This window comes from Sparus aurata, chromosome 1 (assembly GCF_900880675.1).
Source record: "Sparus aurata chromosome 1, fSpaAur1.1, whole genome shotgun sequence".
NCBI classification, from domain to species: domain Eukaryota; kingdom Metazoa; phylum Chordata; class Actinopteri; order Spariformes; family Sparidae; genus Sparus; species Sparus aurata.
The window spans coordinates 16564280-16589427 of NC_044187.1; the positions used below are offsets into that span (position 1 = coordinate 16564280).

Consider the following 25148-nt stretch of genomic DNA (forward strand, 5'->3'; position numbering starts at 1 on the left):
TCGTGTTTGTCGCTGAAGAAGAGGATTAACACTGTTGTCCTGCAGAATTGAGGACTGGGTTGAGGTCTGTTCTCACACCATCTGTCACTTTGGCACAGCATTACAGAGCCTTTTCTTTTCCTTTCCATGTGCACCGACTTTCTGCCTTGCTCGCGTTGATTCAAATAGATACCGACATGGTGAAAGTATGGAAACCTCTCTTGCCCGCGGTTGTGCTTTCCTGGAAAATATTCCAGAGGAAAAGAAGTGGACGCGGAGGAGATCTCGTCCCCGAATTGAAAAGACCAAACTTGTCTCGTTAGATGATGATAGAATTTTTATTTTGTTAAAACCTTCTCAATTTTTTTTGTATTAGGTGTTTCCATAATTTTTTAAGATAACATAACGTTACGTACAGAAGGCACTTACAAAAACAAAGTTAAATTACAGATGTTGTTATTATAAACATTAAATTACTGATTAATTTAAAAAAAAAAAGAACATAACGACAGAATGATAAAGACGAGAAATGACAGCACCATTGGCAACTTTTGAACAGTACATCTCAAATAAAAATTTTAGCATGATTCGAATCTACAATACAATAGAAACAATACTCATTTGTTATCAATGTAATAATGCCCGAGCTATGCCTTTTAAGTATAACTTAATCATCAAGATAAAAAGCTTAAATCTCAACAGTTCTGTATTTTATTTTTCACTAGTCAGAGGTTCATTTTTATTTTTACATATTAGGCTTTGTGGTTTGAGCTCTGTGCAAGTCCTGGTACATCTCTGTTAGGCGAGTGGCCTCCCTCTGTCCTGACAGCAAAGCACCATGGGTAGTGGAATAGTATTTTCTGTGGGTGGCCTCTCCAGCAAACAGGACCTGTAGAGGCTGAGGAAGGAAGGAAGGAGGGGGTGCAGAATAAGAAGGGAATATAAGCAAAGACGAAAGGAGAAAAGGAAGCCAGATTCAAAACAAAGATCCCTAAATGTCATCCTGACGTACTTTTGGCCTCTCGCACAGTCTTTTTTCTATTTTAATCCTTTGTCAGCGCCTTTACATGCAACAGGCTACAGTAACTTCCCCCCGGGGCTCTGACGGGACTTCGGCAGAGGGGTCATGTCATTTCTTCAGCACCGACAAGTGAGCACACGATCTCCCCCCCCTCCGCCCAGGACGAATCAAGTTTCACGGGCTAGACTTCTGGCGAGGAATCGACCTTCATAACCCCCCCCTGACACCAGCTGTATTTGCTCTGCATGTGCTGCGATGTGACATGCTAGTGATGACACCGCCGCATTAGCCAGATGCTCTCAGGGTGCGAGCAAAGGATTGTAAACAACCGAATGTGCAGTCAGTGAAAACACGGCTGCAGGCGGGGGAGTCATGTCTTAAAGCTTTCTACAGCATTCAGAGTGAATTCTGTGGGTGACACTTTGTAATAAATGGTAAACTAAACAGTTGCTTAAATGGTTAATAAAACATTTTATTGTTTTCACTGTGCTGTCAGCAGTGACATAACGATTAACTTGGGTGTTCCCAGCCGGTGTTATCATCAGTGACCCTGTTTGGACACAGGAGGAAACGTGACTTTATTCAATCACTTAGTCTGTAAGGGAAATGGATTATTTATCACCATCCCTTTCCCGGGAGGTTTCCTGATTGGTGGCAGAACCACGTTGTAAAATGATAGCAAGAGAAAACTTGTCTATTGCCAGTTTAGCTACAAATCTATCTATCAATGATTGTCATCATTAAGTGCTACTAAGAATTATTTTATAAATATTTAGCATAACACTTCATTCTACAGGTCCCATAAGCTCCCAGACGGGAGCTGATCTGGCACTGTACATTCAGATTCCTAGGACGGTATGAGAGGATACAGGTCAACAACATAAACGCAGATGTGCGTGGAGAAGTTTAGGCACGGAAGTGTTCAAGTCGTTCACCGTGTTTACATGCGAACGAGGATCCTGCTTTTGAGTATATTTGGGATACGGCGTTTACACGGAACATGAAAGAACCTGATTATTCATATCTCTGATTACACGATCATTACAGAATTACAGGGTTTTTTAGACAGAACTTTGTGATTTAGTTCTAATTCAAGAGAAAACCGAGACAGTTTTGACTGTTTTAGTCAGAACACATACATGAGAATTTTGTCGAACAGCCAAAATTAGCCTGTGATTGACAAGTGGTTCGTCCAATCGTCTTTCGAGAACTCTTTCGAAAGTGAGCATCCTTTTTTAAATAGTTTTTGGTGCGCGTCAGGTTAACAAAATAAGACAGTGCTATCTCTTTGTCCTTATCACTATCGTGGGGAGTCAGTTTCTTTCCTGAAATAAACATTGTATTTCCAATGCTATTGAATTGGATTATATATTAGAGGTGTTCCATTATTGTGCCCACCCCCTTTGTGTGTGTCGTCTTGTAGTTGTCTTACCGACGCCTTGGTGCTGTTGGCGTAAGGCAGCGGCATGGCCAGCCTCTCGCAGTCCTCGCCGCTGGATCCGACCCTAGTGAAGGAGTAGGAGCCTCGGATGAAAGGGTTACTGCCCCACGATGAGCGCAGGACGCGCCAGGGCTTTGGAATGTCAGGGTTCCCTGTGGACGGACAGACGGAGGAGGGTGAGTCAAGACAAGACAGTGGAGGGTCCGAACGGTACATTACAGAAACAAACCAGTCGGGGCTAAGAATGGGCCGGCTGCGGGTCGAGGCCTTTCACTGGGACGTCTAATCTGCCAGCACTAATCAACTCATGACCTTCTGCGAGCAGCGAGTCTATATGTAATTAAGCGACAGCTGAGGGGATTAAAGAACGTTGACCTAAATTAGCAAAGTGTGTGAATGTGTGTGGGGGGGTGTCATTTCTGTGTGTCATTTACAGACTGTATCTATAGGAAGCCGGCTGACCTCATCATGAAGTGACAGTCGCCGCGGTCTCTGTGGTTTCTGCGCCCACTCTGTGACCTATTTCTGAGGCAATCACTTTACTGAGTAATAATCTGAGCCTTTTTCTACCCGCACATCCCTGATCTGTTGGTTGCCGGATGACAAATAGTGAGTCAACCTAAATCCATGTCCTGTACCCTGTTACAGTCAACGGCGCAATCACCTTGAAACAGGTTTGTATTCTTTTGTATACGCAAGAGGAATTATTCTCTTGAGCAAGAGGTGGTGTGTTCCAGATAACTAACAGCAGCAACACTGGCTTGAAAACACAGAACCTGTGCCGGTGTGTGTGTGTGTCTGTTTGTTTGTGTGTTTTTGCATCACAAGACAAACAAGGGATTGACAAGATGTCACTGATGCGTTTTGTTCTTTCCTGGTATTGACACCAAACCAGTTAGCTGCTGCTCACTGGACACAAAACCAACACCTGAGTCATTCAGCAGATATTTTTCTTATTAAAAAAAAAGTCACTGACGCCACAACTGATGATGAACCAACGACCCAACCCGAGTCATGGATTGTGTGAGTCACTGAGCTGACAGGCTCAGCCTTCCAAGGCTATCATGTTAGTTTTAGATTACTGAGTCTTTGTATGAGCTTTACCAGAGGGCAGTTATTAAAGCGGTGGTATCTTTTACAAAAAAAGAAAAAAACACTTGTCATTGTGAGAAGCTCTTTGGTTAGATAGTGTCACGGTTTGTTTTTCTTTTGCTTCGTTGGTTTCCTGTTTTATTTTGTTGTTATATCCTCATGTGTCTACTCTCTTACTTTGTCTGTTTTCTTGCACTTTTTTGTTCCCGACCACGTTTCATTAAATAATCAGTGCCTGTCTATTCACGCCTGTGATTTTTTGTTGGTTCCTGGTCCTGTCATCACATCGTGTTTTCCTGTATTTACTTCCTGATTCCTCGTGTTACATTTGATTTCTTTGCTCTTGGATTACTCCTGTGTTGTTGGGTTGCCTGTTGTCTGCCATTGTCGCTCGTATTTTGGACAGCTTTTCGTCGAAGCTTGCTTTTTGTTTTCAGCCAGCTCTCCTGGTTCTCAAGAAGAAGAAGAATCTTTATTTGTCAGACATGAAACACACCTGAAATGTATCCTCTGCATTTAACCCATCACCAGCTGCACATTCTAAGTACACACATACATACACACACAAGCTAGAAGCACACACTAGCTATGTCAGCGCCCGGGGAGCACGGTGTCTTGCTCAAGGGCACCTTGGCAGTAACCTAGAAAGTGGACTAGCACCTCTTCAGCTACCAGTCCACTTCCATATTGTGGTCTAGACTTGAACCGGCCACCCTCCAGTCCCCAAGCCAAGTCTCTACTGACTGAGCTACTGCCGCCCAAGCGTCACCAGAATACAATTTTCTTCATTTTGTGACTTCTAAGCCAGTGACCACAATTCAAGTGTGCACATCGACACCACTGGATAGTTTTTAAGGAGGCCTCAGGACAACTTCCAGCTGTGTTTGTGGCGACTAAATACTGGTGTTTTTAGCAAGGCTCGACCGTTTGTGGCAAAAGCAGCTATTTTAAGCCAAAAATGTGTTTCTTCCTTACCTCAGCACAGTGTTGTCATAACATAAAATAGAAAAATGAGCCTTATGAAACCTGAAATTGCAGCACAAAGAAGTGTAAAGTTTTAAAATGTGCATCACAGACCAGGTGTGGGAGTAACTAACTACATCTGCTCAGATTACTATAATTAAGTCAAGTTTTGGGAGTATTCTTTTCGTTTGCATCATACCATGTAATCTACTTTGTTACTTTTTCAGAGTACTTAGTACAATTGGAACTACATCTTAACCTCTTTCATCAGTGGTTTAGTTGCTAATTAGGCTGAATCTGAGGACAAACGGGTCGGTAAACCCTGACACGTGGGCAAAACACAACACTTTTGAACAGGTGAAGGCTTGCAGAGGTGACAGGACCACTCGCGCAGAACAGAAGAGGAGTTGGGATTAATTTAGACCGAAGGTTTTTGATTGAATGCCTGCTATTCATCATGCACTGGACATCAACGGTTAAAAAGTAACTGACACTTTAAGTAGTGTTTGAGAAGAATACTTTGTACTTTTACCTGTTTATAATTTTAATAGTAGTAACAGTAGTTTAACTTGTAATTAATTAATATTTCAGTAATGTAACTGTACTCGTACTTGACATTTTCAGGACTCCTTCCAAGACCTTTGCTGACATTTATTCTGGCGAATTAGAGCATGAGAACATCTTCACCTCTCTAGAGAACCCTCTGTGGTGTGAACAGGATGTACGCTGTGTAACGTTTGCCCACAATGCTCAGCTGTTTCCTCTTATGTGCATGTCCTAACCTGTGAAGCGCCTCAGCAGCTCAGTGCAGGTCTCAGCCACTGTTTCGTCATCGCAGCGCTCCATGTACAGTGCCTCCTGCCCACAGATCCAGCCGCTCAGCATGTAGCCGTAGCGCTCGGGCGGGTAGAGGACGTCGAAGCTGCAGATCTTCTTGTACCACAGCTCCTCGGGGTACGTCAGCTGTTCTAGCTGAGCCTCATCCTCCCACACGAACTGGATGCTGTTGCACTCGGGGCTCCAGAAGGGCTCCTCGAACTCTAGGAATATCTTATCGGTGGTGCTGATGCCCAGCTTCTCGATGGCGAGCACCTTGTCCTCGGGCAGAGACGGGGAGAACATGGCCTCGTGGTTCCCCTTCAGGACGCCCAGAGACGCTGTGACGATCACGTGGTCGGCTGCGATCCACTCCTCGTCCTCGCACTCCACGTAAATGGGACGACCGAGGATGAGGGGGTCGTCGTGAGGTCGGCAGCTGTGGTTGTTCTCGTTGTGGTTGGAGTCACTGCTCTTGGCGATCACCTCCTGATGCTGGGCTGAGTAGTTCCAGTGGATGCAGCGGACCGGTTTGCTAAGGCAGATGGTGCGGGAGGGGATGTCCTGGGCCAGGAGCTGCACGATCTTCATGAAACCTTCAGGAATGACGTAATGTGCACCAGGGATCTCTGTCCACTCGCCGAACTCACTCAGAGACACCTCATCCATACTGGGAGAGCTGCTTTCACAACTCTCCACCTGAAACGTGACAACATTTCAACACAGTCAATTATATTCTTGCCGTGTATCCCCGCAGCTTCAGTCTGACTGAACATGTTTTAACATGCTGGGAACACATATGCTTCGCTGAGACGACAACACCTGCTGGTGGTGATTGAAAAAAGCAAAAATATGTTCCTGCTTCTGCCTCATTAAATGTGAGACAGCATGGTCGAGGTTACCTGGTGGCCGCCGCGCCTCCGTCTCTCCAGGGCTACATTTTCACAACATGTTTCCTGTCTTAGTAAGTGGGCGGGAGCGTATGGCGGAGCATTAATATAGCACTCATGTAGAGTGTTCGTTTTTAAGTCTATAATAATCATGAAGGTCCGAGGAGGTGATAAAGTGTCGGATAATTTACAGGTAGACATGGATATGAGCACACACACACACACACACACACACACACACCTTGAGGTATTGTTGGAGCATGGACAGTTTGAGCTTCTTGGTGCTCTCAGAATCCTCGGGATCCATCGTGATCTTCTTGCGCACCACATCTCGCGTGAACACGCCAACACTGTTCTGGCTCTCGGCGCAGACTGGCTTCCCATTCTGGAAGAACTCCTGAGTCAGCTCGTACACCTACGGATGTAAGACGAGTCAAAAGGTCAGAGGTGGAGGGTATTTAGGAGGAAGAGGAATGAGGAAGGATGTAAAGAAAGCAAAGGAGGGCGAGCGAAAGAGGGAAGAAACCGCAGAACGAGTTTAGGGCAGATCAGGCCACTACTGTGACTGTTTCAAATGGTAGCGCAATGGAGAAACACCACACAAGAAAGATGACGGCAAGAAAACAGATTCAGAGGAAATGTTGCTTTATGGACAAGATGCAACTTGAATGCTACCTTCTGTTTCTGTAAAGTTGTCTCTATCTTGATTGTGGTTACAGTTAATCAAGTTTGACTTTAAAAGGGGCTCTTTGTAACTTTAAAAGGACGTGTATCCATTACTGTTTTTAATGGCCATACGTGAGCAGATTGTAACGTAACATGAAAACTGAGACCTTCCGCCTGTGGACAATTTGTTTATGTGGTCTAAAGCTGCTGGACAGTGGATTGCGTTGCGAGGGAGTAAGGTGAGTATTTTGCGGGACAGTCCAAAGGATGTGACTTGATGCAGGCTTTTGAGTGCCTCGTCTCGGTGCCTCTCTCCGTTCAGCTAACAAAGAGCAACAGCAGCTTACATAAACCAACAGCCGTCTTTAAGCACAAAACAGAGTCTCCACAGTGTCCCTTTAACTTGAAAACAGAATTGACTTGCATAACAAGTACTGTACGTAATAAATGCTGCTGAAGACAACCCTTGATAATGAAACAAAACTTTGATATAATTCTTGATGATTTTGAAGTTTTTTGATACATTAATGAAACAATTAGTAGATTTTGTGATTTCAAGGGTCAGAAAATTGATATGTAACAATTTTATAATCATCAATTAATTGTTAAAATTGTTTCTTTTTTATGTCTTAATGTCTTAATTTTCCCTTAATTCGGGTCATAAGGTGTTGTTTTCTTAGTGATGGTAAACTGTGAATTTTCAGTCAGACAAAAAATAATTATTCTGAATTCGTCAACTTGGGCTCCTGACAGCATTTCTTTTAATATTCTTTGACATTTTAGACCAAATGATTGATTTAAAATCAGATAAATGAAAAGGGATCACTAGTAAAGAAACTGCACATAAAATAAAGCTACTGCTCAAGTAGAGAGGAGGTGAAACAGCTGCAGTGACGGTCGTGGTTATGGAAAAACAAGGTGACGATAAAGAGTGGAGCTCAGAGTACAGTGAGTGACTCACATACTGTATATGATGATGACCCTGAAGATCATCAATGTGAAAGGCAGACATTACTCTGCACTGTGTCATTCGGGGCTGGATGACATCACAGGAAGTGGTTAAGGTGAGGTCACCCTGAAGGCCCTTTTGATTTCTCTTTTATTGTATAAGCTACTAAAAAACACACACTGGAGAAAGCAGCACGGAGCCTTTGCACGTCTAGTCAAGTCCATTTTATTTATAAACCTTAATGTAGCGAACTTGTCGCAGCTAGCTTCACAACATACAAAGAGAGCACAATTAAGACAATAGCTGAAAGAAAAAGCTGGAGGAAGATGACTGACATGGCTGCTAAATGTACCAGAGGCGAGGATATCTCTGAAGCTGCCGCTGTGTCTCTGAAGGGGGGTTTGGCGTTTTGAGAATATTCGTCACACGGAGACGGCATGTGTACCGAGGTTACACAGAAAACACAGATGCACAGGGGTTAATGAGAACAAAATGTGTTCTATACCTTCCCTCTGTAACTGCTTTTCCAGACGTGACCTACTTACAGTGAAACAGCCGTGCTCTAACAGGAGCAGCTACAAAGCAGAGAGCAGGGAACTGGACGGAGGGAAACGGCTAATCTATTAAATTCAGCATGGTTTGTTGGATTTGATCTCAAGATGGCTGACGATGTATATTGAATAATGTTGTCATGGACGTGTTGTGCCTTTTAACATTGTGATGGTCCTGAGTTTCGTCATTTCCTGTTTTACGTTGAAAGCCTCTCCTCGTATGTCTTAACACTTCCTGTCTTTGTCTTTTTCCTGCCTGTTTTCTGTGCTCGCCCGTGTTCCATTTGTTAATTAACCTCTGTGTAATTAAGTCTGCGTTGTGTGTCTGTTCCTCTGGTCCTGCGTTAGCTCCTTGTGTCTCCTGTGTTCCTGCTTTTGTTCCCCCTTGACTTTCTCTTTTTGTTCTTAGACTTTTGTTTCACTCTGTAGTTTTTTTTTATTGGATTCTTGTAGCCTGGTTTCGTTGCATTTTTCTGGGCACTCCAGCTTTTTTTCATAGAGCTTGCCAATATCCAGTTTCCCCTTTTACTTCCCCCTTGCGTAACTTTAATGAAGCTGCATGTTGAGTGAAAAAGTCAACCTCAAATTTCCATTTGTACCTCCCCAAGTTCAGTCCGCTCTTTTCAAAATGTTGGGATTGCCACTAAATTTTAAAACACTGTTTGATAGATTTGAACACGTTATTGGCTGCAGAGCATTAGGTTTTACTTCTGGTAACTATGGCTATGTAACATATCTTGCGTATAGAGCTCAACAGTGACCGCCCACTTTTTTTACAGCTCCGGTTCCGGAAGTGAATTTGCCATTCATTTACTCACATACATTGACGTTTCATAAAATCCTTATATAAAGAGTTTTAGGCCTGGAACCAAGCCAATCAGCTAGCAGATTAATCGTGACCATAAAACATTTAATTTGGCGCAAACAAAATGTTGAAAAATGGAGAAAAAAGCAAAAGGTACAAAACTGTGTACATAATTATCGTAAGAGTAAAGGAACTACTCATCCCATAAACCATTGCAAATGTAACAGCGATGTCTCTGATTGGTGGAGCTCACTGTTACCATGTAAATGTTTACCGAACCCGCAAATTTCATGTTCGGCTGAACCCTTAATAAACTCTTCTCCTCATCACTAAATGAACGCAGTAGGTCAGAGAGTGAAATCATGGTCGCTCTGTGGTAAACAATCGTAGAGTTCAGTGTTAGCAGTAACTAGCTAACATGAAATTCACGGGTTTGGTAAACATTTCCATGGTAACAGCGAGCTCCACCAATCAGACACGTCGCTGTTGCACTATAGGATTGTGGGTAGTGTATTACTTCTTCATGACATCGCAAATAAAACATGTTTTTCTCAAAACAAGATTGATATCATACGGACTTGTGACTTCTACAGGATCATATATCATCGTATGACAATTTGATAACTTGTGGTAAGTCTACTTTGGATGGTTACGACATTATGGCCAATAGTCAAAATCTATATGCAGAATATGAATGGCATTTTCACTTTCGGAACCTCACTGTTGAGCTCTATTGTAAAGAAACAGTTAACCCAAAAAATGAAAATTCAGTCATTAGCTACATATGCTGATGGAAAGCCCGGCAGAGTTTCAAAGTCCAAAAATAATTTCTGAAGCTTCGCAGCAAAACAGGTATAATCCAAGTTTCCAGAAGTCCCAAACTGATTTAAAAAAATTTGATTAGATTACTTAAAGCGAGATGTATGGAGCAAGTCAGTGCTTTTTTACGTTGTTTTTTTTTTGCATTTTAAAACAAGTCTCCATCTATTTCAGTTGTTTAGTTGTTGTGAAGCTCCAGAAATGTTCAACCAACTATCCATCAGCATGGGGGTGAGTAGATAGTGACTGCATTTTAATTTTTGGGTGAACTGTCCCTTTAATGTTCTGCAGGCTGAACTGTCAGTCCATGTACACATTCAGTTGTGCACATAAGCATGAATTCACATGTGTACCTGTGTGCATATGTGGCCCCTCACCTCGTTGTACAGGTCACTGAACTCCTCCACCAGGTCCTTGGGGATCCTCTTCCCGGCGTTGGTCTGGTAATGAGCCACGCCATTCTTGGCGTACAGGCTGATGCGTCCCACGCTCCTCTCCTCGTCCGTGGTGTCTTCCAGCAGCCCGTTGTCCTCCGCCAGGTGGTACACTGGGTTCCCATTGGCACCATGGATCCAGGTGGCTCCAAGCTCCAAAGTTGCTTTGCCTACAAAAACATAAACAAAACACAAACACACGGATTACTATTTATTTTGCAAAAAGTGATCTCTTTCAACTCAGCATCTCCTGAATGAAACTTTATATCAGTCTGCTTTTGTAAAGGCACATTCACACTTGAGTGTTAGATAACTGGCCAGTTCAAGAGGGGGTCAACACTGTTAACACGCTGCACCCTGAGGCCCACTTGACTACCATTAATTAAATATTCTTTCCGAGGACGATGCCATTACACACTGTATGTTTTGTACAGCCATTTATATAATAAAAACAGGCCGCTGTGAAGACAGAATTGGCAGAAATGCATCTATGCTTATGTAATGTCTCAGCGTATAAACATGCATTTACATAACAGATGCAGTTCATGTGCCTGACATATGGCTTCACATTAAACAGTGTTTCTACATGTGACCTCTTTTATGGTCATATGGTTTAAGCACCATGAGCAGATGCTGATTTCATACTCCTTTGTTCTTGCCAGCTGAAAGAATTCACATAATGGAAATCACCAGCATTCAACTTTCGTCGACCTGCAGTTCAGTCGACTTTGTTGGGAAAATCTACCAGCGTCACTCAAGCACATCAACTGAACAACCTCTGTTATTTCCCTCGGCGCCAGACATGCGTCTGATCCAAGTGTATTAATTCAGCTTATTTAGGGGAAATAAAGTTGATGGAGCGATTGTATGGTTACAGATAAAACTGTTTGGTGCAGCACGGCTCCTAAACGTGTAAACTCCAACTTGTATCAATAGATTCTTTGTTCATAAATCAGTGGTGCTGTAGATGGAGAAAACCAGCTAATGAACAGTGAACGTCTTGTCATAAAGGTAACACTTAAATTTTACTAAGATAATCTGAAAATACTTACTTTAAATCCACATATTGATCGTCTCTGATCAAAATGCATCTTCCTTGTAAACCTTCCACCCCCCTTCTCCATCCCGAAGTAGGATTAGCTGAACATGTTAGTCTGGTCTGCCTGACTTACTTAACTTTTATCTGACTGAAGTTTCTATACGTTAGAATCTAAGGTCAAATTGTAAATGGTATGTTGTGGTTCTGTGATTCTACTGATGTATTGTTTGTTACCAGTTTGTTCATCAGAAAAAATTATCAAAGGTCGACTGTGAAAGCTTCTTATTACGACACATATTGATGTTTATTGTAAGGTGGCGACTTTTAGTGGCCTTAGTATTATTACAGCAATATAAAATGAGATTCAGACGTCACGTACGTAACGTAACTACAGCTAGGTAGGTAACGTAAGTACGTCACCCTTTAACCGAATGTACAAAAGTAATGTAGTTATTCTTACCCAAACAACCATGTTTGTCGAGGCCTAACCAAGTAGTTTTCTTGCCTAAACCTAACCAAGCAGCAAGGGTACGACAAAATCCAGTAAGCCTGTCACTGCTATGCTTCAACAGCCATCTTGTTTTGTGGAGTGACTGGTATCAACCTATTCAGTTGTTTTGATGTGAGCATATATTCTTAAAATATTGCTTCAAAACATAAGTTTAAGACATTAAAATATTGGTTGGAGAGGAGAGGTGAAGTCGCTAACAAGCCATGAATTGCTATATATTTATAAAAAAATAAAAAGTCAGAGGACAGTTGATCCTCCGTGTAGTTTCCCTCAGCAAAAAGTAGTTTATTCAAGTGTACTACAAGTATACCTATTTTATACTAAAACTGAGGCAGTATACTTGAAGTGTACTTTTTATATACTATATTTTATATACTTAAGAAAAGTATAGTGAAGTATACTTGGCTTATACTGAAAAGTATAAAGAATAGTCTAAGACTAAATACATTAATACTTAGACTTATACTTTAATACTAAAGCTTGTACTTGTACTTTAGTATACTGTGGACTATGGCGCAAAGACTCTTGGGTATTCTGTTGTTGTTGGTGTAATTATGGTTCGTGAATGTGTTTGTGATTAAGATGATGTGTAAGACGGTTGCGGTTTAATTCACATCCTTGTTCTGTGGTTAAATTGTGTCAAATTAACAAAGATGATAAAAATGTTGGCACCGTGAGTGAAGGGGTGTTTTCCGGGAGAGACTTCCCGTCTGTTAAGTTGTGTGCATGTATGATAATAAATGGTGAATCTTTTGCTAGAGAGACATATTACAAGTGCTAATACTTACAATATCTTGATGTTAGTACAGAAAAAGGTTGAGTCATTGAGTTGTGCTTACATTTAATTTAGCAGAATAAAAATGTTTTTCACTACACACATTTGCTTTGAGGTATTACCCCTGTTATAAACTTACATGTTAATAAACTAAAATGTGGACTAGAAGTATATACTTAGTACACTAGTAGTATAAAGATGAGTGTACTTGATGTATACTTGAAAGTGTACTTCTGTAAACTTAAAATGACCTTATAAAGTATACTTAAAGTATACTTTTATAAACTTAAAATGTTCCAATTTAGTCCGAAGAAGTATTAAATTAGTATACTTTCTAGTATGCTACAAGTACATGGTCCATAGTATACTTGCTATACTTATACTTATACTCAAGCATACTTAATAAAATGAACTTCAAGTATACTACTTTTTGCTAAGGGTTAGTGTTCTGTGAATGTGTTTTTAACAGTTTGAGATTCAGCCTGCATGGGAATGAATGCATTTCACTCAGGTTTTAGACCGTAGGTGTCAAACACTGACTGATAATTCACACTTGCGCTGTTAAGGCGTCATAGAAAGTTGAACACAAAGGCAACAACAAGTAACCAAGAGGCACATCTTCTTACCGTGCTGAACACTTTGAACTCTCCCGCCGACGTGGTCTGATGCCTCTAGGACAGTGACATCCGTGAAGCCGCTTCTCAGTAATGTCCTAGTCGCAGCAAGGCCGGCCAAGCCAGCACCGATCACTACTATTCGAGGCTGCCGATGTGTGCGTAGGCCGCTACTAAGAGGATCATCAGTGCTGTCTGAGGAAATTTCACAACTTTGCATGCCGTCCAAGCTCCTCTTCGATATAGTCTGAGGACAAAGGAAAGAAAAGGACCCAAGTTAGACGCCCATATTAGCAGAAGTCAATATTGAGTGAAAGAGAGATCTTTGAATTGTCTATAAAACGACACATAAACCATGAAATACCTTGAAAAAAACATACTGTATTCTTTGATGTAAGTTATTTCCTGACTGAAAACACAGCTCCGCCGCTGGTTATTTTTTAGCTACTGATCATCGTTGCTGACGCCACATTTAAGTTATTATCAAACTCAATGTAAAGGAATTTTATTGAAACATAACAGAAAAAATGTGTTCTGTCACTATGGAGCACCTGAAGTCCTGACAGATTATTTTTTATCACTGGGTGCATGTCATCCTTCGCCCCGGCATCCCCCACACGGACACGTATCTGCTGGAATCTAGCCGTAGAGTCAGTCTCAGGCCTACAAGATATGGATCTTATCCACATACGCTCATATCTCGCAAATGTGAACCCAGTGTACCTTCTGGCATGTAATATATAATCTACACGATAAGAAATGATGATATTAGATTTATCTTGTCAGCACGATATATTATCTCATGCTCACAAGGTATCGAGCTTGTGAGCACGAGATAATAAGTCGGGCAAACAGCTTATTAACCTGTGACAATAAAATACGTGACACACGTGACAATAAAATATATACGCTGTAAAAATGATAACGATGGCCTGGATGACTGTACTGTACAGAGTTCAATCAGGTCGTTAAAGAAACTTTATCAGCATTTAAGATGACTTCCCAGCATACTTTGTCCGAGACCCTTTTTTAAATATAGTTTGAAGAAAACTTAAAAGATATCTGATGGAAACCTGCTGTGTGTCTTTAATAGGCTACACTTATTGAGAGATGTCATGGTCGTTTACTTCTACAATAGTGAAAACACTGCTAACCATTAAAACTTTGAGTGCTGAATGCAGTCTTTAGCGCCCCACACTTTGAGATTTTAAAATTCATTTCCATGGTTACAGACCCCCTTTGGCACCCTGACTTGGTGTTCCCCCCTCGTCAGTGGCCATGACTACATCTCCTATTCACAAACTTGATGTTACTAAGTTAAACTAGACATTTTAGGTAGTCTCAAATGTAAATTAAGTACTTTGAGCTTCAGAATTGACGTTGAAATACATTTTTAAAATTTGGTTGACTCAACTAAGACCATTCTGTAGGAAACACATTTTTGTTTAGTTATGTAAACCAACCAAATACAAGTGAATAAATATCATGTTTATAGGATGAGAAAAATGTGGTTTGAATCATAATAACCTTAATTTGCCAACTCAAATTCAATCAAATTTTATAGCAACCTTGCACACGAACTTTTATGAAGTTAAAACACCTTTTTATCCAGAGAGTCGAAAAGACAAAACACATTATGGAAAGACACCATACTGTCAGTGTTTAAATCTAACATTTCAGTGCTGTGAGGCCCACAGGCTAAATCCCCCCTGACCTCCACTGTGGAGCCAAAAATCTCAGAGGCGTATCTCAAAACTTGGCATGACTAGATACCATTTTGTTATATGAACCGATCCTTTAAAGAAAGAAAAAAAAGACCAATGTACCCTCAATCTTGGCACAGATAATTTGGCCTCTTTAGAGCTCTTGTGTCTCATTAAGTGCTTACTACACAGAAGCCTTTTACAGCTGATACGTTATCAGCATTCACCCGAGTGTGACCTACATTTACAGCTGTATTTGTAACAGATTAACTTAATTAAGAATCTTTTTACATGACATGACTTCATTATTCTCTATAATTATACCTGCTGTTGTGTAACCTTTTGTACGACACCGTTGAATGAGCCCAAATTAGGAGTCCTGACACAACCTTGTTATTTCTGTAACAGAATAGACAATGTATACAATCAAAAACTAGATATCTCTAAACATTATGCTAAAATGTATTCAGGGACACTAACATTCAGAGTGAAGAATAATACAAAACACAAGCAACCTTGTTATCCCAGCACACAAGGCAGCTTGCTGTGGATGTATGGACAGCTGTGTGTGAGAATAACACAGTGGGAGTCTATTCAGAAGACACCCCTGTTGACCCAACAGAGAGATTTACAAAGAACAGTAACGGTAATTGGCCGTAAGTGTTATCTGAGAGCTTTAAATATGAATTGGGTCTGTTTTTTTTCCAGGTCTGACATGTAGGAGAAACAATATCAAGTTCTCAGAGGCTCTGTTACACAACACACACACACACACACACACACATACACATGCTCCCTGCTTTGTTCCCACAGCAACACTGGACACAGGATAGTACATATGGTGTAGAAAATACACACTGAGTTTCCCCTCAGCGGATCTGAATATCTAACTCGAACTGGTGTGTCATCCTGTTCATCTTAAAGGAGACTTTTTATGCTAATTTCCTGGTTCATAATTTTATTTCGGGGTACTACCAGAATGCTTTACTGCTCAGAAACACATCAGTTTTCCTGCACGGCGGCACTGTGTCCCCTTCTGTCTGAGAAGCTTTGTTTTAGTTCTCGTCTCTTTAAGGCCCCTCCTCCTGCTCTGATTGGTCAGCTCATACAAGCCTGAGTCAGCGTACACTCACCGTGTCTGCGCTAAGCTCCGTTTGCATTTTTCAGCTTCCAGTTAGCTTCAATTCAATCTTGAATATAGGTATAAATTATGAAAACATGTGACATAGCCACGTAGGGTGATGTCACAAAGTCACAGATGTAAAGGCGGGGCTGCTGACGAGGCATTTTAGGAGCAGTGTTTTCTGTGGGAGAGGAGCTCCTGTTGGCATGAACTTTGGACTTTGTGAAGTAACACACAGAAGGAAATAAAAAAAAAAAAAAGCATAATAGGTCTCCTCTAAATTATATGAGGTCCTCTGACTGGCAGGAACTCTACAAATCAAAGCACTGGGATTACAGATTACTGTGACCCAAGATAGAGGCTATCATCACTTGCTTTGAATCTTGACTCAACTTTTGAGAAACAGTGCTGCAAGCAAGTTGTCATTCCTGACAACTGGGCTGGATGAGTCACATGAACAACAGGCGCTGACAAAGAGGAAACAACCGGCCAACTCTGCAAGAAAAGATGCTTATGGATGACATATGTTGAAGTAAGAACGAAACTCTGGTGTCAATTGAAAGAGGACATATGGAGGGATTTCCGTAAAGCTCTATAGGTTCTTGTTTCATACTGACCTCCTACACAGATGTTGATTACAGCTTCTAATCTGGACGGGTCAACACGCAACATCTGACTTCACGACCCTTGTCCCGAATGTGGGTCGGACGCGGCACAGATTTATTGAACAGGTGTTTCTATTAGAAGTGTCATTATGAACACAGGAGACAAAATCTGCCCGCTGTCTGAGACTCTGTTTGTAATGGAGTTTCCATCATTTCATTTCCAAGTGTTTTAGTCCACTGACCCATATTGCAAAATCAACTCCCAAGACTTCCCAAACACATCGCTGCTAAACCACAGATTTACACTGAAGTACGTCTTTGTAAGTGCCAAATAAAGCCCAGTTTCAGTTTCACTTCTGTGTCTTCCCCCTGAAACCAATCCCGGCCATGAATGCTTTGCATCAAATCTCTGCAGTGAGGATGATGTTAATCATCAGCTGGGTTTCCGGAATCTGACCTGAAAAGTCGATGCAACACCAGCATGAATGGACTCATTCTTGGGCTTCAGAGAAAAGTACAGGCTGATTAAAGGTGATGTTGGGTCAACCTGTTTTTGTGTATTTTTGTAACAACTATATTAACAGAGGAATGACCTTAAATTATCTATCCTGTCAGATTTTATTTTTTTTAATTTGACGTCACGCAATCAAGCCTTTCAGTCCCTTTTACATCTGAGCATTTGAATGATTAAGGTTTTATAACCTCAGTCATGTGAAGTTATATAATTGCTATAGGGTAAAAAATGCAGATATATGAAAATGTTCCCCAGGGACCAGCTCGGTCTTTATTCATGTATTTATTTATTCATTTATCTATTATGTACCTTTTAAAGATTCAGTTTTCCCTCAGAATGTCTTGTTGTTGGGCTATAAGATAAATCCTGTTTCATTAAGATTTTAATTGAACGACGGATCTAATTCAGGGGCAGCGTCCGATGACTTCACCCGCTGGCCTCTCTGACAGATTGTGCATCACTCCCCTGTGGTTGCTTGTAATTCCAAAGCTGGTAAATACACTCGCCACATGCCACCACTCCACGCTTTCCACCAGCACCACTGCAGATTAATATGTGGGGCTGGCCTTGGGTAGATAGACGGATCAGGGTGGGGAGGATGAGGAGGGAGGGCGGGAGGGAGGGGGCTACTGCTGACCTAGAAATGGCAGTGCAGTTTGTCTGCCGGTGGCCTTTTCAGGAGCAGGACCGGCCTTGAGCGGGAATATCTGACATTACTGCGTCATCTCTCGAGTGTTGCTCTTTCCAGCTGTTTCCACACTCACATCTGCATTTCCTGTATCAGTCCCATGTGAGTATCAGCATAGGGTCAAACATTTTCTACATCATAAGAAGAAAAAAAAAAAATAATCCAGTGGAGCCTCAGGGCTTCGTGCCGAGGGCCAGACATTCCACACTTCTTTCCCAGCTCTACTTTTCCCAAGCCGGGATGATGGAGTGGAGACAACCACCAACACCACCACCACCACCACACACACACGCTCCACTGCTGGGCTACTGTACACCACACTGGTTGTTTTACTGAGTTCCCTGACACTATCGCAGTATTCCCAAAGACACATACAAGTGTCAGAGACTCAGAGAAAAGGCTCAATATGTCTGTTTGTTTGTTCTTGTAACGCATGATTTTTTTGAGCCGGCGTGTGACATCGGGTGCGATGCTGCGTCTCTTTTGCACTCAGCGCTTCAGTATGCATATTTCAGTTTCATGTGTACGCCTACACTAACTGGTTTAAATGGGGTATGTGGAAAATGACAGGCTAACAGTATAAGATAACATAAGAGAAGTTCCTCAAGGGTGGGAATATACAAAGAGAACAGAAAAAAATTGAATTTTAAAAAAATAGTCAAATAAATAGGATAAAATAGAATACAAACACTATATACAGTAGATGGATCTGTGTGTATATACCTGTGTAAATGTGCAATGTGCAAACATGGGATATATATGAGATATTTCCTCTGGCCCTTAAACAAACTGACATTTCACTTTAAGGCAAACTTTGACTTTCGTGGTCGCGTGTTGATTGTGTGCCCTGATTTGCGACAGACAAGCCCAGGGTGAGAAACCCCAAACTGTTGTCTTCTGTCACCGTGTGCCTGACACGCCACACAAAATGTTGTTGACTGTGTGTACTCAGGTCAGCTGTGCCTTGGATTATTAGAAATGTATAAATCATTCGCCAATGCCTTATAGATGCCTCATGGAGGTCAGGTTGTGAGAAAAAAATCTGGCTGCACTAAAATCTACTTTTAATAAACAACAAGTTCACTTGTGCTGGGGGAACCTCTGCAACTGACGGGGTAAACCCCATTTTAAAGATTTTCTTTTTCCTGACCTAACCTGACCCGTCAGCTTGCTTGAAAGTGGTGCCAGAAATGTAAAGTAGAGTAAAGATATATGAGTGAAGACAGAGAAGGGGGGAAAGAAAAGAAAAAAAAGGAAAAGGAAAAGAAGTGTTCGATGTCCTCTGTATCTTCCTATAATAACATGCTGCCGGGCTCTATATGAAGAGCGTCTGCTGCCACGTATAAGCTGTGATGCCAAAGTGGCAGCAGTTTGACTCAAAGCACGCAACTTTCACTGAGAGTCTCTGAAAGCCCCGCTGATCATCTGTGAGTGGAGGCGATAACAGTAACTCCACACATTTAAACACACACAATCAAATCAGGAGGGAAAACAAAAAAAAACAAAAAACATAAATCCACCTTGTTCCAGACAAAACAGCTGGTCCCGTTATACACACACACACACACGCACGCACGCACACACACGCAGCGACCCACAATAACGCATCGGTGTCAGTGACGTGTGATTGTGATGTGCAGTACACAGGTTGTTTTCGTGCAGCGTTTTCTCTGTCTTACCAACACAAACTGTGCTGACATGTAGTTGGACGCGTCTCCGGGTCGCTCTCCGCGCTGATAACTACACCGAACCAGCTTTTTTCCCCTTTCTCTCTCTCTCTCTTTCTCTCCCCTCCTCCTCAGTGTGTTCACAGCGATGAACACACTGATACAGCAGCCCGGTCAACATGTACAGCTCTCACCATCACCGTGTGTCTCTTCACAAAACCCTCCTCTAAATGTGTGTCGTGGTGTCGCGGCTGCTTTACCTGACTCTCCTGCTCTTCAGCTTTAAATCCTCTGAGTGCTCCGCTCTCCTTTGTGCCGATTTTCCCTCAGACCCGGCTCCGCTTTGTATTTATGCCTGGAAACCAGAAGCAGCCAGTTTTTCCCCGTGGCCGCTGCCCCCTCATTCATTAAACATGAGCGGTGATGACGACAGAGGACCAGCCCTCCTCTCTGAGCGAGCCCGCAGTCACACTGCTGCCGCTGCTGCGTAACACACACACACACACGCGCGCACACGCGCATCCTTTGCCACATGTAATAAACACACACACACACACGCGTGCGCACACTGTATCAATAAATTATATATTTTGGCATTTCACATTTCATTCGACGTACATATTGATAAAAGCTTTATCGGCTCACATACATTTGAACACGTCATCTATCTTTCATGTGTTCAGGCCAGTGGTGGAAAGTAACTAAGTACATTTACTCAAGTACTGTACTTGAATATTTCCATTTTATGCCATCTTATAACTACTTTACTCCACTACATGTATTTCATAACTTAATTTACTTGTTAATTTTCCGATAGATAGATAGATTTTTTTTCTTCATCACAAAATTTCTGTCCTCATGAAAACGCAAAAGTCAAGCGATGTCAGGCGCACGCCACAGCAATAGGTGACGATATAATCTCTACCGTATCAGAAGCCTGCCAAATGGGAGGGAGTTTTCCAAAAGCTCCTTTATCAGTGACCTGAAACACCGCTTTTGTGTGTACAGAAGACCAAAACACATAGAAAAAGCGCTGTTTTAAGAAAGCCCTGTGTACATGTGTACATGGCCTATTTTATATCACAATAAACAACTCATAACCATCTGCTTTAGGGATGGGCAATATGGCATTCAAATAATATTGTAATATTTTTAGTGATATACGATATAAACCTCTATATTTTAAAATCTTTGAAGCACTTAAAGGGATATTCCGGCCTAAGATTAATCCAGGGTCTAAAACACTGTGACACTGAGTAAGACCTCCCCTCTAAAGATCAAGTTTTCCGACCGCTAGCTTATGTAGTTTTAGTAGCCTCAGAAAAGATCGCACGATAACAATACACTGCAGTCTATTCCTCCAACAAGAAACCGCCATCAAAAAGCCACAAATAATGCTCAGAACAGCACCAAACTTCAGCAACAGTACAAATAGGGTCCTAGCACATAGTTCGAGGCATCAAACATCTGCTAGCTTTGCTGAATTTCTATTGAAAAGAGAACACAACTCACCACTCTCCTGCAGCAGCTTGCTCTTGTGGGGAAGCCCTGATGAGTCGATTACTGAGTGCAGTAGAGTTCCGCAGCTCAAGGATGAAAATATATGATTATTACTCAATGGAAATGCAATCAAAGTTCATATGTGTCTTGCCTACCAGTTTATAACAGTTATTATTGAGAGCTAACAGGGAAAAGAACAGAACTGAGCATTTCTAACTGCACTCGGTAATCGACTCGTCAGGGCTTCCCCACAACGAGCAAGCTGCTGCAGGAGAGTGGTGAGTTGTGTTCACTTTTCAATAGAAATCTGGCAAAGCTAGCAGATGTTTGATGCCTCGAACTATGTGCTGGGACCCTATTTGTACTGTTGCTGATGCTGATCCTCAACAACCAAACTTGCTGCTTGGACACTTTTGTGACAAAAGCCCGTTTTTACCATTTCTTCCTGCACCAGACACAAAGCAAACGTGACGGCAATGTTCGCGAACAAGCGTGGCGGACATTATTTACCCTAGGTCCAGTTTTGGACGTGCCGATGCTTCCGGTCCGTCGCCTCGGGCGGTGGGCCGTGTAGCTAGCGACTAGCTGCTAGCTAGCCCCTAGCTACACATGAACATCCACAGATTCCGATTCCACTTTGTTGTCTGCGCGTCTCCGGATCTCCTCAGACCCGAACAGACTCGGTCCGGACTCGTTCAATCTCATCAATCCACAACAGTCAGTTTAGATGCACAGAACAGAACAGAACAGACCGAACCACCGCCAAAATCCCGGTCCAGCTCGCGCCGCTGCAGGTATAAATCTGCTTGTTTCTTAAGGTGGTGGGTCGCGGTGGGCTCTGCAGTGATTGGCTCTGGTGCGCACGTGACTGTAGGGGCTCCGGTGGACATGCTCGTGGAATTTGTAAAGCATTTATGAAATAATTTATTAACAGTATCATTGCAGTCCAAACAAATGCAAAATAGCACACCCTTGAACCAAGCAGCAGCCATGTTGAAACTCTCAGGTCAGTCTGATCCTGATCCGCAGAGATATTTGAGGAATACACACACACACACACACACACACACACACACAGACAGACAGACAGACAGACAGACAGAGGTTATTTGCTTTTATAGAGAGATACACTTTGAAATAAAATATTAAGAAAAAAGGCCATTAAGTTTTTGTAAACCACAACAAACATTGTTATTGTTGCTATAGCAACAAAAAGAAGAACATCGAAGGGAACATCAAAGCATAATGTATCAAAGCATCAGTGATGTCATACAGACATTCTAGAATCTTGAAATAGTATAAATAGGAGCTCTGACTTTACATTTGCCATTTGTGCACCGACGACTGTTTGATTCAGACACACTTTTCTCCGTCGCAATGGAACGTACACAGAGCAAGGCGAAACAAGGCAAGACAGGAAAAGCAAGCAAGAAGGGACAAGATCCAGAGGATTGTATAGGAGGAAGAAGCGGTCGGAGAGATCGCTCACAGGGTAGGAGGAGACCTACAAGCCTCAGCAGACAAGACGCTGAGTACAAACAGTGTAAGAAGCTGGAAGTCTCCAAGAAGGCCAAGCCTTCATTTGCTTCTTTTTCGCTTCACCAAGACTTGCTCTGCGATGAACCAGAGGGACAGACTAAAGTGCAGACTGAACACAGCAAGACCATTCAAGACACATCGCAGGAGATGAAAAATATGAAGAATCTGAAGTCAGAGGAGATCGAGGATCTGAAATCACAGCTCCGTACGGTCTCAGAGAGATTGAAGAATCAGCTCCCTGACATGAAAGGGGCAGAGCTTGAGTCTCGCACAAAAGCCGAACAGCTAGAGGCCGATCTTGTATTCGAGAGGGCTCAAGTTCAGAAGCTGCAGGAAAAACTAGCCAAGAAAGAAAAAGAGGCTAAGAAGACCCAGGCTTCCCATCAACTCCAGATTGAGAAGCAAAGAGAGGAGACCAAGAAGATCGTATCTGCCCTGAAAAAGGCAGAGGATCTGCTGGAGAGTGAGCGCCTCTGCTGGCAGAAGGAGAAAACCTCCCTGCTGGAAGAGATGAAAAAATCCAGAGTTCTCTTTCAGGATCAACTGGACGAGCAGAAGCACCAGAACGACACCCTCGCGGCTGCTCTGAAGAATGTTGAGCAGAAGCTTGAGAGTCATCAGGTGGAGTGGCAGGAGGAAAAGACATCCCTCATTCAGACCACAGAAGACTTCAAGAAGACGCTGCAGGATATGCAACAGGAAGCAACGGAGGCTGTGGAAAGATCCCAGGCTTCTCATCAAGCCCAGCTTGAGGAACACAGAGAGGAAACCAGGAAGATCGCATCTGCCCTGAAAAATGCAGAGAGTCTGTTGGAGACCGAGAGCCTCAGCTGGTGGCAGATAAGAACCTCCCTGCTGGAGGAGAAGGACAAATCCAGAGCTCTCTATGAGGCTCAGCTGGATGAGCAGAAACGTGAGAACCAAACCCTCGCGGCTGCTTTGAGGAATGTTGAGCAGAAGCTGGAGAGTCATCAGGTGGTGTGGCAGGAGGAAAAGACATCCCTCATTCAGGCCACAGAGACTATCAAGAAGACGCTGCAGGAAAAGGAGCAGGAGTGGGAGGAGAAAGAAAGCTCCTTGAAGTCCCAGCTGGAAGATCTGATGACCAAGATGAAGACAAAGAAGAAATGGTACAGGAGGTTCATCTAGAGCCCAGATCCACGTTCAGGAACTGAGCCAGACTCTAACACAAGCATTTGTTCTCCCTGAGCTACAACGGGTGGTTTTCCCCGGGTGCTCCGGTTAGCCAACCTTTATTAAAGAACAAATTCTTCAATGAAAAAAAAAAAAAAAATGCTGAATTAGTTCAGGTGTGTAAAACTATCACCTGAACTAGTGAGGAGCTCACAAACATACAATAACAAATGCACATAACACACCCAGCCGTCCGAGGAGAGGGGATCTCTCTCTGAATTGCCTGTCCCGAGGTTTCTTCCCATGTCCACTCAAGGTTCTCCTGAGGTTCATGGGGAGTTGTTCCTCGTCTTCTTAGAGAGCTCGGGCTGGGTACCAGTTCCTGATCTGTACCACCATCATCATTAAGTCTGAGCATAAAAAAAAAAATCAGAATGTAATGAATTCAAATAAAACAAATTGGCTTTTAAAAAACTTTTAAAAAGATAATAATAATGTCATGTTTGTCAGTTGTTTCCAGAGAATTTAAAGTTTGTGATAAAGCTTGAACTACTCACAGGACATTTGACTGCAGAACCCGTGCTTTTACTTTGGATACTTGAATTACCTTCAGCAGATTATACCTTTACTTAAGTACGGTTTTGAATGCAGGACTTTTGTTAAAGTGTCAGTTCAAGGTTACCAAGTTTCTTAAAAGTAATAATTAAATGAATTCTATAAACGTATCATATACTGTGGGTGTCAAATCTTCATGTTAAAGCAAATAAATAAATGAAGTGCAATAAAAAGTACATAGAATTGTACCTAATTCAAGGCTTAGCTACTTTACACCACCATCCTGCTACAGAGGAACCAGTCGAAACCGTGTCTCCTGGCCTCAACTGCACCTCCATCCACCGCCCACACAAAAACAATAATTGTCACTTTAAAGAAACAATATGTCCATTAGCAATACTATCAGGATTGTTTAGCTGTTGTCTGCTAAAAAATGTGTTTATGGTGTTGTCTCACTGACAAGACAGGGCGTTTTAAATTGATGATGCTGCCTGTGGTGGATTTGTTTCATGTTGTCGAGCAGGAAGCCCCTCAGGAAGCAGGCGCTGTTTATTTTGGTGGTTTGACCCTTTAACTTTTCCAAAAGGCCATCCCCAGCTGTTTTGTCTACAGGTCCAAACCCATAAATCAACAGGAAGTCACGGGGATGATTCACTGGTGCGGTGCAGCTCTCGGATGTCATCAGCGTTTGTCTGCGCGTGTGTGCAAATAATCGCTGCAGTTCATCTTGCAGGTCGCCTCCCTTCCTGCACCGA

At 42.4% G+C, this 25148-nt stretch overlaps 2 protein-coding genes across 3 annotated transcripts; one reads left to right on the top strand and one right to left on the bottom strand.

The window, feature by feature from the left end:
* Positions 1–305: 305 nt before the first annotated feature.
* On the bottom strand, positions 306–20081 carry smox (spermine oxidase). Of its 2 annotated transcripts, XM_030429055.1 has the most exons (8): positions 19926–20055; positions 15393–15467; positions 13378–13612; positions 10370–10596; positions 6444–6617; positions 5279–6011; positions 2433–2593; positions 306–877 (listed from the first exon to the last, which is right to left on the bottom strand). In XM_030429055.1, exons 3-8 carry the CDS (start codon positions 13583–13585, stop codon positions 725–727), a joined length of 1656 nt encoding a protein of 551 aa, XP_030284915.1. In that variant the 5' UTR covers positions 13586–13612; positions 15393–15467; positions 19926–20055; the 3' UTR covers positions 306–724. The 2 variants fall into 2 exon arrangements, with proteins under 2 accessions (XP_030284915.1, XP_030284909.1); XM_030429049.1 differs by lacking the exon at positions 15393–15467 and having other exon boundaries at positions 19926–20081.
* Positions 20082–22476: 2395 nt separating this feature from the next.
* LOC115568260 (axoneme-associated protein mst101(2)-like) lies at positions 22477–24626 on the top strand. Its single transcript, XM_030395410.1, has one exon. The coding sequence runs from the start codon at positions 22543–22545 to the stop codon at positions 23851–23853; it is 1311 nt and encodes a 436-aa protein (XP_030251270.1). The 5' UTR covers positions 22477–22542; the 3' UTR covers positions 23854–24626.
* Positions 24627–25148: the final 522 nt, after the last annotated feature.

Excerpts from the sequence above, each read along its gene's own strand:
- smox (XM_030429049.1), bottom strand. The coding sequence starts at position 13,585 with ATGCAAAGTTGTGAAATTTCCTCAGACAGCACTGATGATCCTCTTAGT. Across the intron at positions 10,597-13,377 it reads AGTTCAAAGTGTTCAGCACG|GCAAAGCAACTTTGGAGCTT; the intron begins GTAAGAAGATGT and ends ATGTTTTTGTAG. Across the intron at positions 2,594-5,278 it reads GCTGCTGAGGCGCTTCACAG|GGAACCCTGACATTCCAAAG; the intron begins GTTAGGACATGC and ends GTCCGTCCACAG.
- LOC115568260 (XM_030395410.1), top strand. The coding sequence starts at position 22,543 with ATGGAACGTACACAGAGCAAGGCGAAACAAGGCAAGACAGGAAAAGCA.